Genomic DNA, 13948 nt, shown 5'->3' with positions numbered 1-13948 from the left:
TAATATTAAATATTTTATTTGTTAATGTCACAAAATTACCCTACTAAAAAATTTCATGTTGATACCATTTGAAAGCAATGTAAAATATGCTTCATTATGATTTTAATTTCCATATCAATGTTAGAATCTACTACCAATAAATAGTTTCCATGACTAAATTTTCAGTGTTTGAACACAGTTTTCTAATGTATTTTAAAATCTTTTAAATAAGGGATTTTTTTTTTTAAAAAAGACATTTTTAAACCTTATTAAGTCACATCAAGTGAGTTCCCAAAGTAGTTGTGTCATTTTATATTCCCACCAATAGTATATAAGCAATTGTATTTTACTTGAGACAGAGTCTCACCAATTTTGCCCAGATTGGCCTCAAGGGATCCTGCTACCTGAATAGCTAGAACTTAAGGCAACTCCATCAGTTGGTTTTGATACCACTTTTTTAAAAATATGAAAGTGTCATGGCTTTTGAAGAGTTTAGGAGAGTCACTGGTTTGCACTAGCAGTGGTAACAATTTAATAGACATTTTAACTGAAACGTATACTTTCTGGAAGAATGGCATTCCAAAGTGAATATCCTAGTCCTGGAGCCATTTCACACATCTACTTTCTAAACAAGACTAACAGAACATATTATACTTAGGGCAAGTGAACACTTTGCCATTTTATGTTTATATCATTAGTATTTGCAGATCCTGTTTTCTTTGCAAATATATTTTAAGCCACTTGTTCATTTTGTGAAGGTTAGCTTTATGAAATCAGATGTTTATGTCAGTTAAAGCAGGAACAAAAAAGAATATGCCATGTCCCAACCATCTTGTAGGTACTTTACTAGCACAATAATAACAGTGAAAGTGAACCTTGGATAGTGGAACTGACTGGGAGCGTCAACCTTGATTTTTATATTAAATAATAGTGGAAGTTGTTTTTCAGCTTTATATCAAAAATATAAAGAAAAAATATAATACTTTTCCCCATTGTTCCAGTGGCCCTCATTTCACCTCCTTTTGGAAACCACTGCCTGATAGGATAGGCCCCACTATCAACAGCTCAGTTTGTTGACAGTTGGGATATTTGAATGCCTAGAAATTATTTGACTGCATTGATGAAGTCTTAAACAGCTTTGTACCCCACATAGCAATAGATGGTAATATTTTTATTGTTACTTGTTTGTGTTCTATATAAACTCTTCAAATTTTAATATCTTTACCTTTCATAACAATCCAGTAAATTAGTATCAGTTGCTGATATCATCCCCGTTTCAAATGAAGAAATTGAGGCTCATTAGTTTTAGCTTGTTCAAGGGTACGTAAATAAGTGACAGAACTAGAATTTAAAGGGCAAAGTCTTTTTTACTAAATTGCCCCTGTCCTCTAGCCAGTGTGTTTCATAAAACAAATGTTTGAATATTTGCTAACTACCACTTTCGCCAGGAAAGTAGTGGAATGAGGTTTAAGTGATTTGGGTTTTTTTTGTCAAAAACAGTGGAGAAAGAGATCTAGAATAAATAAGTTACTTATTTGTGTGTGTGGTGGTGGTGGTGGGGTGTCCCAATACCATGTAGGTCTAATTGGATAGTTCATAAAAATAATTGGGAAATTTATAAAATGAGATTTCAAGAATGTTTGACAGCTTACTGGTAATTTTGAAGAAGCAAATGAATAGTTAATGAATCATAGTTATTTTCTAATCTTAAGTGCTAGGGAGCTTCATCACATTTTAGGAAATTATCTACTTGTTGTAGTAGAAATTGGCATAAATGAATGGAAACTTGAATTGTCTCATCTGTCCAAAGCATTCTTTAGAGACTGATGTTTATATAAATGAAAACTCTTTGGAAAAAAAAAATTGGCTGCATTTACAGCTGGATAGTGTGGCTAAAACTTCAACTTACAAATTCATGATCATGTCAAAAACCACATCAGATTTCACAGTAGCAGGAAAATGACAGATATCTTGGGAGCATTCAGTTCAAGAAAGTAACAGGTACAGTGAACAGTGCCTCCAATTCAAGTATCAAGTACTTGGCTTCAGAACTGTGAAATGTCTCTTTTGTAGTAAGATGTATTGCCCTGCACAGGCCTGTCATGGCCTGTTACTGCAAACCTTCCCTACCTTTTATAGAATAACTTCACCTTCTAAAAAAATTACTTCAGATTGTGAAAACTATAGAATAATATAAAATTAATTTTAAAGATAAAATAATTCCATCAATTTAATGTAACAGAAGTGACATACAAATGGGTACCATTTTTAGAACATTTTAGGATTTTAGTTATAACAACAAACAAAGTTGTAGTATTTTAAAAGATTATTCTTTATAAATAAAGCATGGGTCTAGATTAAGAACTATTTGCTTGATTTTGTTAATTTTGAGCAAAACCACAGATGTAAGGATGTATGGTCAGGAAGCTCAAAGGGAAATTTTGGAACAGATCAGGAGAGGAAAACTGGCAATTCTGAAGTCTCGTTATGAGTTATAATTTGAGTCTCTTATGATATGTTGGCATCACAACACCTAATTATAACTTCTTATCTGATTTCAGTTTCTTGTGTTAGTATTGAAATGGGAAGGGCATTTGTTCTTTCTCTTCTATTACTCACTTTGCTTATTCACTCATTCAAGAATTAATTTCTTCCAAGTTCTAGACAGTTTGCTAGGTATGGAATAGATGAAAAATCCTGTTCTCACAGTGCCTATTTCTGTGTGGAAAGTACAACATCATAGGCTGTGGTGAAACTTAAATGAGTTAAAAATACCACCTATGAGATGGAGTCTGTTATTATCAGCCCCGATCTTATAGATGAGGAAACTGAAAATTCAGACAGGACAAGTCTGGTTTAGGATCACTTGTCCAGCAAGTGGCAGAACTAGATTCTATTGAAGTGATCCAAGTCTGGGCTGCTAGAAAGTTTAGGAAGCCTTTACAGGGCATTAGGCAAACATTTGAACCTGACTTGAGTCTATTTAATCTTCTGAAACTTTTTTTAAGAACAGGATATACTGAAAAGCAATGATCTTCATGACCTGGGAAACACATTTGAATCCTCTCATTTTGTATCTTTGCATGTCTATCTTTTCTTCATTAAAGGGATAATGCTTGTTATCCCAGGAGATTTTTGTGAGCCTCAAAGAATATAGGAAGAAGTCCCTTTGGGGTATAAGCTTTTGCTGCATAGTTTTTAGGTTTCTCCCCTCAGTGTCTTTAGTAATTGTCTCTCTAGCTTTTTGTGAGAAGACACAAGAGTACAAAGAAATAAAGCATTGTACTGGGAATAATGTCTGGGTAGAGTAATCTTTGGTTATAAATTCTAGTTCAACCACCTTTATAGGTTTCATTTTTTCCAAGAACCTATAACCCTAAAGCATAATATAAATATAATTTATAAATATAAAGCATAATAAAATATAATCATAACCTCAAAGCAGCCATTAGCAATATATAAGCATGATGCTTTTCCAGTATATAGCAACAGACAGGTCTCTCCAGCCTGTTTGTTTACCTCCTTCCTATAGAACTCATGAATTACTTAAAATGATAAGTAATATTTCTTTGAGTTGATACAGTGTACTTATTTTATATTTTCAACCATTTTTTGTGATTTTTAAAAATCTTGTTTCTGTTAACATTTCTGTTGTACTGCAAGGAGTGCTTCCTGTATATAGTATTATATGTGTGTGTGAGTGAAAGAAAGGGGAGGGGGGATGGTTTCTATAAGGAAAATCTCAAGAATTCTTAAAATATTGTCAGATTACTTTCTCAACAGAGGTGAGAGGGAGCAGTGGCTTACCCTTTCCTCTCCTTATTTCTAACATCCAGTAGAAGAAACAAGAATATGATCAGGAATCATGCTAAAGAGAAACACACAATCAAACCCTAGAGGGTACAGGGTACATTGCATGAACCCGGCAATATTAGGTTATTTTTGAGCTATGGAAATAGAACTTTAGGACTGGAGAGCGTGGTTCAATATTAGAGTACTTGCCTCACATGTTTGAGGCCCTAGGTTCAATATGATGTGTCTCTACTTGAGTAACATCCTGAAATACTATATAAGCTGAAAATAGTCATAGTGAAAGTGTATTTAATACTCCAAACCCACCATTCCAGCTGGGTAACGTGGCTGCCACAAACTACAGCTCACTGTCTCTGTTCACTTTCCTCTAAACCAGAGGATGCCAATCTGCAGACCTGGTCCAGTAAAACGTATTATTAGCACTTGGTCTTGCTCATTCATTTATGATTTCCCTATGTACCTTTTATATTGCTGTGGCCTAATTGAGTAGCTAAAGGCCTTTAATCTGCAAATCTGAAATATGATTTTTTTTTCGCCCTTAAAATAAGAAGTTTGCCATCCTCTGCAAACAAGTAGCCTCCATTAGATTAGATCAGCAGTCCAAAAAGTATAGCCTCTATAGCTGAAACCAACCTACTGTCTATTTTTGTAAATAAATGTTTTATTGAAACATAACTGACTCTACTGAATCTGTGCCAGTTTGTTCATGTTTAGTCTTTGCTCTACAATGGCAGAGTTGTGTAGATGTGACACTGTGCAGAGCCTGAAGTATTTGCTGTCTGGCCTTTCTCGAAAATGTTTACAAACCTGCACTTGACCGTGCCTTTGAGGGTATTTTCCCCCCTATTTTTCTTGTAGAGATGATAGAACTAAGGCCTAGTAAAATCTTGCACAAAGTTCAACAAAGAGTTCCATTCAATTGAGTCAGAGCATGAATTGCTTATGTCCCAGTTGCTCTTTGTAGAAATATGGTGTGACATTTTTCCTTTGTGGCTTCCGTGTGCTGTGCTCTCATTCTGCTTATTTGCTACTCCTCTGGGGATATGTTACTACATGAAGGTGATGAGGCTCTGGAGCCAAACATCTGAGTTCAAATCCTGGCTGTATCACTGTATAGTTATTTATCAGTGTTAACAGTGAAATATGACAAAAGGTCCTATCAGTGAAATAAAGTAGGGAGAATAGTTAGTAATAGTTAGTCAAGTTAGCCTAAACTGAGCTCTTTCATAATCAACATATCCTCATAGATTTATAGAAAATTTTTTTCACTTGTTTTGTTTTTTGCAGTGCTGGGTTCACACCCAAGCCTTCATGCATGCTAGAAGTTTGCTCTATCACTGAGCTACATTCCCAGCCTTTCATTTGTTCTTACAGTTATCTAACGAAAGTCTTTTCTGAATGGAAAAGAAGAGTTGGATAGATCATTGCCTTGGTTGGAGTTACTCCGAGCCAGCTGAACAGCCACTGTGTTCTTAATAAAGCTGAGTGTTTTCTTTCTCATAGGCATATTCCAAGGGTTAAATAAAGTAGCTTGTGTAAAAATGTTTTGAATATGGCAGATACTCTAAAATGGCTTCCCTCCTTGCCTTTCATTTCTAAAAGTATTTTGTCATGTTCATTTTGTTTGGTAGTCAACATATACTACACATGCAAATTTTCTATTTGTTTTCTAAAATAATTCTTAGAATGTAACCTCAGAACGTGTTTGGGTTGACAAAGGAAAATGTGGGGGCATCTCAACCGTTGACTGAGGTCTAGGGAAATCGACTTGAGAGTTGAACACAGATTTCATTTGGCCTTTCCCTTATTTAATTACAGTATGAAGCCAAGGGCAGCAGAGTAATCAGTTACTGCCACGAGACGATGCCCGGGTGGGTCCATGATGTGCTGGGCCGGAACTGGGCTTGTTTCATCGGAAAGAAGGTGGGAAGTACTCCTGAAAAAGTGAATGTGAACATGGCACCCCTTGAAAGATCCCAGGAAAAGTGAGTTGCTACAAGTGAAACTTGTGTTTCACTTTTAAACCTGTTTAATTTTGTTTATCTATGTGTGATATGTTTAATTTTGTTTATCACATGTATGGTATGTGTATATCCATTCTTAGAAACTTTTATTTTGATTATATAGAATGTGTTTGGACTAGAAATAAGCCATGTCATATAAAACTTGAAAATGTTTATTACTATAATTGACAGAAGAAAAAAAAATTAAAAACATTCCAAAGTAACACACCAATAGTAACTTTTTAAAAACCTCATATAAAGAACTATGAACTCACTGTGTCCTCACCTGGCCCTCCTTGAATCTATCCTAAACTCTTTCTTTAAGGACACCAGTTATACTGGAGTAGGGTACACCATAAAGACCCCATTTTATCTTAATTATCTCTTTAAAGGCCCTGTTTTCAAATAGCCACAAGCTGAGATACTAGAGGTTAGGATTTCAACATATAGATTTTGAAGGGACAAAATGCAGTCTGTAACATGAAGCTAAAGTGTTTCTTAAATTAAATCTACTGTAAGTGTCCATGATCCACACAAACAAGAAATTTCAGACTTCGTTAGTTTTGAAAGTGGAAAATCAACAGCTATCATTACCTTTTCTGTTTTATTCAGTTAGAAAATCACTAAAAGTGTAATGAACAACTCATCCAAAGCCAGACAACACTGGCAACCAACCACCACAGCAGAGAGGGGTAAAGGAAGATGAGTTCTGAAGCATGAATTGCTCATTTCTGAAACTGACCGAGATGTAAACCAACTGATTTTTTTTTTTTTTAAATTTGATACAGAGTCTCACTAAGTTGCTAAGGCTGTCTTTGAAACTTGCCATCCATCCTGCCTCAGCCTCCATAGCTGCTGAGATTACAGGCATGTGCCATTGTGCCTGGCAAGTTGATTTTTTTTTTTTAATAGCTTTGTTTGGCTTGATCCTTTAACACCATATTTCCTACTAAGCTGTCTACTTTTTGTTCTACCATCTGTGATCCAGTGTGTACAATTGTGTGTCATTAGATATTTCAAACGTTATTTTATTTAGTAAAGCTTCTAAGCAGAATCTATGTTGCCTCACCCTTGAAATGAGCATGTGGGACTAAATTATCTTCTAGGTCTCTATCGGCTCTTAATGATCTGTTACCTATAGTAAGATACATTATTTTTAATCTCCTTGGATCTTCAACATCAAAAGTAATAGTGCTTAGAACCTCTGGTGGCATTTTGTCATTACTATAATGTGTATATCTGCAGAAGAGGTTTTATGAGATGTTATGAGTAGGCAAGGGAAGTAGGGCTGTGTATGCTTCTGAGATATTGATAGGGAAAAGTGACTCCTCAATGGAAAATTTTTCAGAAATATTTCACTTGCAGGGAAAAACCCTCCACACCAAATTTAAAATATGTTGTAGATACTATAGATAATATAGATGTAGTCTGTGGGTACTATTGATATTACAAAAATTAAAGATTTATATATATATATATATATATATATTTACCAGTTCATGAAATTTAGAGAATTTTAAATATCTTAAAATAATGTGGTTATATGCATGCATTCTCTATTTTCCAAATGGTTCAATAGTTTAAAATGTCTCCTTGGTTTTTAAAAATACCTTTACTAAGTTGTAATTGATATACAACAAACCACATGTATTTAAAGTGTAGAAATGATAAGTTTTGATATTTGTATGCACTTGGAAAATAATTATAAAATCAAAATAATGAACATTGCTTATCACCTTCCCTCAATGTTTAGAATTCTTTTTCTTGCCTCTCCCAAGGTAACCATTGATCTGCTTTCTGTAAATTTATTGTGCATCTACTAGATTTTCATATAAAATAAGAAGTATGCAAATGTATATGTGTATTTCACAATTTAAAATTGACTCTGGCCCTTTAAGAAACACTTAAACAATTATATCACTTGGTTTTGTTTTTGCATGTTTTCCAAAATGTGACACAAGCAGTCTTATAACCTAATAAAGATACCCCTCTAATTTCACACATTGCAACAACTGAAAAATAATTTTGATTAAAAAATTATCAATGTGATCACAAATTTTTCTTATTATTTGCTGTGCTCTTCATTTCTTTTTGATGAGATGAAAATACTTTCTCTACAAACATGAATTAAAAGAGAAAGAAAATTTCACAGTATGCTAAAATGTTTCTCAGGTATATCTTGCTTTGCATACCTGACTGTTCATGGAAGTCTTAGATAGTGAATCACACTTACACCACAGAATGTTTTTAAATAGGGATAATAATGTTGAAGTCTGTAATCCCTAGTTCCTGGCACATAGGTTTGATGAATGTTTGGATTAAAGAAATAATCACCTCTTTTTTAATGCTTTGTAACATGCTTTTTATGTGTTAAATTTTTTTACATCTCATCCAAGCATTTGTCAAAAGATAAATCAATTCTTCTCAAATTTTAATGCTATTGTGAATTACCTAAGGAAATTGTTAAAGTGCTGATTTTATTTTAGGTGGTTTGGGTTGAGTAGAGTCGGCTTTTCTTCTCTTTCTTTTTTTTAAAAAATTTTTTTATTAGTTACTCAAAACATTACAATGATCTTGACATATCATACATTTTGGCTTTTCTTAAAAACTTTCAGATATTATTGCTGATGTTGATTCAAGAACCATATTTTAAATAACAAGGATAAAAAAAAATCCATACAGAATTCTTTTGAATTGTATAGTTATAATATGTTCACACTATATTGATAGTGCATACAGTTTGTACTGTCTTCTTTTTTTTTCTTATAAAGGTGCATTGTAGGAACTGTAGAGAATGGGGAAAAGGTGAGATTCTCATACCACCACTCATAAATAAACATGGTTAGCAATTAAAAAATATAACTGTGGGCTAGGGATATACCTCAGTTGGTAAAGGGCTTGCCTCACATGCACAAGGCCTTGGGTCAATCCCCAGCACACCACACCACACACACACACACACACACACACACACACACACACACACACTAAATAAAAGCACTATATATAAATATAAATAAGATAAATAAATATAAATAAATGTACTATAGGTTTACAAAATTAATTCTATATAAACTGATTATCTTTTAAATATCAGTGTAGTACAAACTCTTCATATCATTAATAAACTTCTAAATATTTTTACTGAATAAACCATATAGTAAATGAAGTGGTTGTTTAATTCCTTATTTTAGAATATTCATTTAGGTTGTTTGCAATCTATCATGAATATAAAAGTGTTTCATTGAATATTATTATACATACATTTTAGCTAATTTTAACTTCGAGAAGAGACAATATGGTTCTAGGCTATTGCCAGTTGTCTTCCTAAAGGACAACACCACTCTCAACTTTTAGTTGAGCACCTATTTTAGTAAAGTTTAAATCAGCAAAGACTGTATCTGACTATCTCACTTTTGCTGGCAGGTATTCTACTAGGCTCTACAAATATGACCACAACTTTGTGAAAGCTATCAACACTATTCAGAAGTATTGGACTGCAACAACATACATGGAATATGAGACTCTTAGCCTCAAAGATATGATTAGGAGAAGTGGCGGCCATCTTCAAAGAATCCCAAGGTAAAAATGTATGTCTCTTTATCACAAGTAGGAATTGTCAAATGCCATCTTCCAGCTAGCCCCACCTGGTTGCTTACTGTTTTATTGATCATCCCAATGTAATCTTTTTACGTTATCTTTTTAGATCCTCTTTCTCTCCTATTTATAGATATTCTATTGCTTTCCAAGTCCTATTTTGGGATTTTTCTGGGTAGTATCTCTTAACTTCCATTACTCCCTTTCTACACTGGCTTAGGGCTTTGTCATTACTCTTTTGTTCAATGGATTACTATCCTGCAGCCTCCTCTCTCTCTCTCTGTTTGGCACTGGGGATTAAACCCAGGGACACTTAACCTCTGAGCCACATCCCCAGCCCTTTTTAGTTTTATTTTGAGACAGGGTCTCTGTCAGTGGCTGAGGGCCTTGCTAAATTGCTGAGGCTGTCCTGGAACTTTGATACTCCTGCCTCAACCTCCGAGTCTGGGATTACAGGCATTTGCCACCATGCCTGGCTCTGCTTCCTATCTCTTTGTGTCTGTGAGTTTGTTCTCTTATGCTCCCTGTTCCTACTTTTACCCATTCTATGAAATGCAGCAAATTTTATCTTCCTATACTCTTATAACTGTATTCTGCCCACTATCAAATGAATAAATTTACCCTGGTATCCAAAGTCATCTAAATATGATCATAAGTATATTTACTGCCTTGATCTTCTTTCAAACAATCTCAATTGATGATACCCAATTCCTGAAAACTCCCTTTTCATTTTACCTATTTTTACCACTCTCCTTTTGATACCCCTCAAATTGCTTACATTAATGGTCAAATATGCCACTTGGAAAAATCTGAAAATCTCAGGGCTTTAAGGTCAAGCAAATAAAATTTCTTATTTATCAATATATCTCCACTGTCTTCAGCCAAAGGTGGCATTTTCTCTCTTTAGTTTACAAGTGTCTTGGAGTATTTCTTACTTTGGAAAATTATGTCATAATACTTAAAATTTGTATAATCAGTATAACAGTTTTTATAAAAACTGTAACTATAGCTAGCAAAGGCTTTAACATTTGTCAAGGGGCCAAGGATATTCCTATGATGCCCATACCTTCTTCAGAAGAAATTGATAACATGATTAAAGGAAAGGGAATTAGAAACAAATAAGGATCTAAAGAAAGTTGATAAATTATGTAGGTAAGTTATTTTCCTTAGTATATTGAAATATTCTACATTTCTCAGAGAATATAGTGCTTAATTCCCTAAAATCTAAAATCCATGGTACAAATTTTCATTATTGCAACAGACAGTTGAGTAATTACTCACTTAACTAAGATGCATAACTAATTTTTTTCATCTGCAGATTGATAATCCTAATGCTATAGCATTTCCTAATTGGAAAACTATATGGAGTTTTGTCTTATTCAGCTGATAATGTTTCCCTGTAATTGTGACCCTTTCTCAAAAGAATCTTCTGTGGTGTTTCTCAGAGTGTATTCTGGGTCTGGGAATTTTCAGTCCACAAGATGCTCTGGCCAATCAAACTTGAGAAAAGGGAGCATATCATACACATGCCCCTCTTGGAGTCACTAATCAGAGTCCTGTTGGGTCTATGTGAGGAAGGAAGTTAAAATGTATTTAATAACAAAAATCCAAAGGAGTCTTCAGAGTGGGAGTTTTAACAGTTGAGCCTGGGAGACTGGCCTCTGAGCCTCAGACACAACAGCTCTGCCATGTGTCATGTGTTGTGCTTCTGAAGGACTATTCTGCTTGGTTAGGCTCTCTAGTTCATCCAGCCAGTTCTGTTTCAGAGGAGGGCTACCTTTAGGGAAGGCTGCTTTAACTACTCAATCTCCACAGAAAGTTTAAGATAAGGAGATCGAATCAAATGAATAGGAAATACTGAAACAGATATTACAGTCTGCTGACAGATTCTTAGTAGCTTTTTTGTATAAAACTTAGTTCTGTTATAATAATGCAGTAATGCAATAGAAACTTTCAGATTCTTTTTAATTTTTTTTTTTTTTGTACCAGGGATTGAACCCAGGTGTGCTTAACCACTTAGCCATATCTCCAGCCCTTTTTATATTTTATTTTGAGACCTGGTCTTGATAAGTTGCTTAGGGCCTTGATAAGCAACTTGCTGAGGCTGTATTTGAAATCTCGATCCTCTTACCTCAGCCTCTCAAGCTGCTGGGATTATAGTCATGAACCACCATGCCCTGCTCAAAGATTCTTTTTTAATTTTTTTTTTTTTTAGTTATACATGGACACCATATCTTTATTTTATTTATTTTTATATGGTGCCTCACATATGTGAGGTAAGTGCTCTATCACTGAGCCACAACCCCAGCCCCAAAGATTCTTTTGTTTTAAATTTATTTATTTATTCTAATTTGTTATACATGACAGCAGAATTCAATCCATAGTATACATACAGAGCACAGTTTTTCATTTCTCTGGTTGTACACAAAGTGGAGTCACACCATTCGTGTCTTCATACATGTAATTAGGTAATGATGTCCATCTCATTTCACCATCTTTCCTACTCCCATGACCCCTCTGTTCCTCTCCCTCCCCTTTCCCTTATCCAAAGTTCCTCCATTCCTCTCATGCTCCCTCCCCACCCCCATTATGGATCAACATCCACATATCAGAGAGATTCTTAATTTGAGGCTTAGGGTGTCTGTAAAACAGCTGATATTCCAGACAAAATTTGTTTGAGTATCTCTTTGAGTCCAGAATATTTACCAGATTTCTGAAGAATCTGGATTCAAAACCTTAAGAGCTACGTGTATACAGTGTCCTTAAAATATGTATAATTCTCTTTTTGGCATCTGCTTAAACTCCCATTTCCCTCTTTTTATTTTCACCCAGTAAGCTTCACTTCTTGTTTTTTTTTTCTTTTTCTATGTATGAGTATATTGATGGACAAATACCCTGCCTTATAGAATGGTGGGACATGAAAATTAACATTTAAATGCTTGTTCTGTGCCAGATACTCAATTAAGTGTCTCAACATCTTACTCTTAATGACATGAATGACAATGACAGTTTTTATCACCGTAGCTGCTTCTTACAGACTTGGAGATAGGTACTGTTAGCCATTATCACACTACTACTACTACTACATTGACTTTACTTAACAACCCTTTGAGGTAGGTAAGATTATAGTTTTGTGAAGTTAAGTTCTTTGCTAATGTCACAGCTACTGTGTGGTAAAGCTATTTATATAAGGGTGACAGAACCAAGATAGATGCCTTGAAATTGCATGATACTGCCAAACTTAAATTTCTCTGTTATTATTCATATTATTTACTAATTTTTACATATCTGAGAAAATTAGTTTATATGTATTGATTGAACTTTTTAATTCCTCAATATAGTGTGCAGTTCAGGAAATGGATCTCAAAAAAAAAAAAAGTGTAACATAAGCAACTAAAACCATTATCACTCAAAGATGACAGGCATAGGTGAGAGTGGATTGAAAGTATAATAACTTTTGCTTTGTAACTATAAGTTGACCACTCTGTCATCTTGATTTTTTTCTGTTGTGGTAATTCTTTTGATTACAACATTTCATTTGATTGACACCTCTTGCATAAAATCTGAGAGAATTTAAATATTCTTAAGTCTTTTAAATCATTGAGTAATAAGGATAATGAGCATAATATTAGCATTTTCAATTTAGACAGCATTTTATATATATATATATATATATATATATACACACACACACACAAATATATATATATATATATATATATATTCATATATAGAATCTGTGTGTATATAATTGTCATTTGATTTTCACCCTGACATAGAAAGAAAAATAAGTATATCCTACTAGTTCATGTTTAAGAAGAAACTGGTTTAAAAACATTATAGGACTTACTGTCACAATATTAGTAAATAGCTGAGATATGTCTAGAATTCATGAACCTTGCCTACTCTGCCAGTGTCTTCCTGCTAAATTTCAGTCTTTGGAACTTCTCTTGATTCAATCCTAAAGCAGCATGTTATATATTAAGTACCTCCAAACTTATATTCACTTAAAACTAAGTGATTCACATATAAGATTCAGGGTTGTATGTTTTCTCTCATATGTGGAAGCTAGAGAGAAAAAAATAAAAGAAAGGTGGTGGGTGGAAATCAAAAGGAGATCAGTAGAGGAAAGGATCAGAAGTGGGAGAAGGGGAGGGAGGGGGAAGTGCTGAGGAGTGATTTGGCTGAATTATGTTGTTATGTGTATATACGAATATGTAACAACAAATCCCATCATTATACACAATTACACTGCACCAATAAAAAGTGTGGAAAAAGAAAAAAAAAAAGATTCAGAAGGATACATTTCCTGCTTAAAATGATTCCTAATTTTATCATTTTAGGCACCATCCACTTTAGCCAATGGCCACAAGTAGGTAGCCACTCTCCAGGACTGACTCTGCTGTATTGACAGAGCACACATATCTTTATCCTGGCCTCCACATGAACACCCCTGGTGTTTTTTGTTTGTTTGTTTGTTTGTTTACAGACTGTCTTATTCTACCAAAAATGATCAAATCTTACCTGTGTCAAAGATTGTTTGAGTGATGCTCACT

The 13948-nt window shown here is 34.2% G+C and overlaps 1 protein-coding gene across 1 annotated transcript in view; it reads left to right on the top strand.

Annotated features, from left to right (window-relative positions):
- The window catches only part of Ctsc (cathepsin C), a 36860-nt gene that overhangs the window by 12253 nt on the left and 10659 nt on the right, over nucleotides 1-13948 (top strand). The window contains exons 3-4 of the mRNA XM_078046842.1: nucleotides 5611-5777; nucleotides 9222-9377. Coding sequence (XP_077902968.1) covers nucleotides 5611-5777; nucleotides 9222-9377 — 323 coding nt within the window. The remainder of the gene's footprint in view (nucleotides 1-5610; nucleotides 5778-9221; nucleotides 9378-13948) is intronic.

This window comes from Ictidomys tridecemlineatus, chromosome 4, assembly GCF_052094955.1.
Source record: "Ictidomys tridecemlineatus isolate mIctTri1 chromosome 4, mIctTri1.hap1, whole genome shotgun sequence".
NCBI classification, from domain to species: Eukaryota; Metazoa; Chordata; class Mammalia; order Rodentia; family Sciuridae; genus Ictidomys; species Ictidomys tridecemlineatus.
Note: the sequence above shows the minus strand (reverse complement) of the source record. Positions and strands in the feature narration are given on the sequence as shown.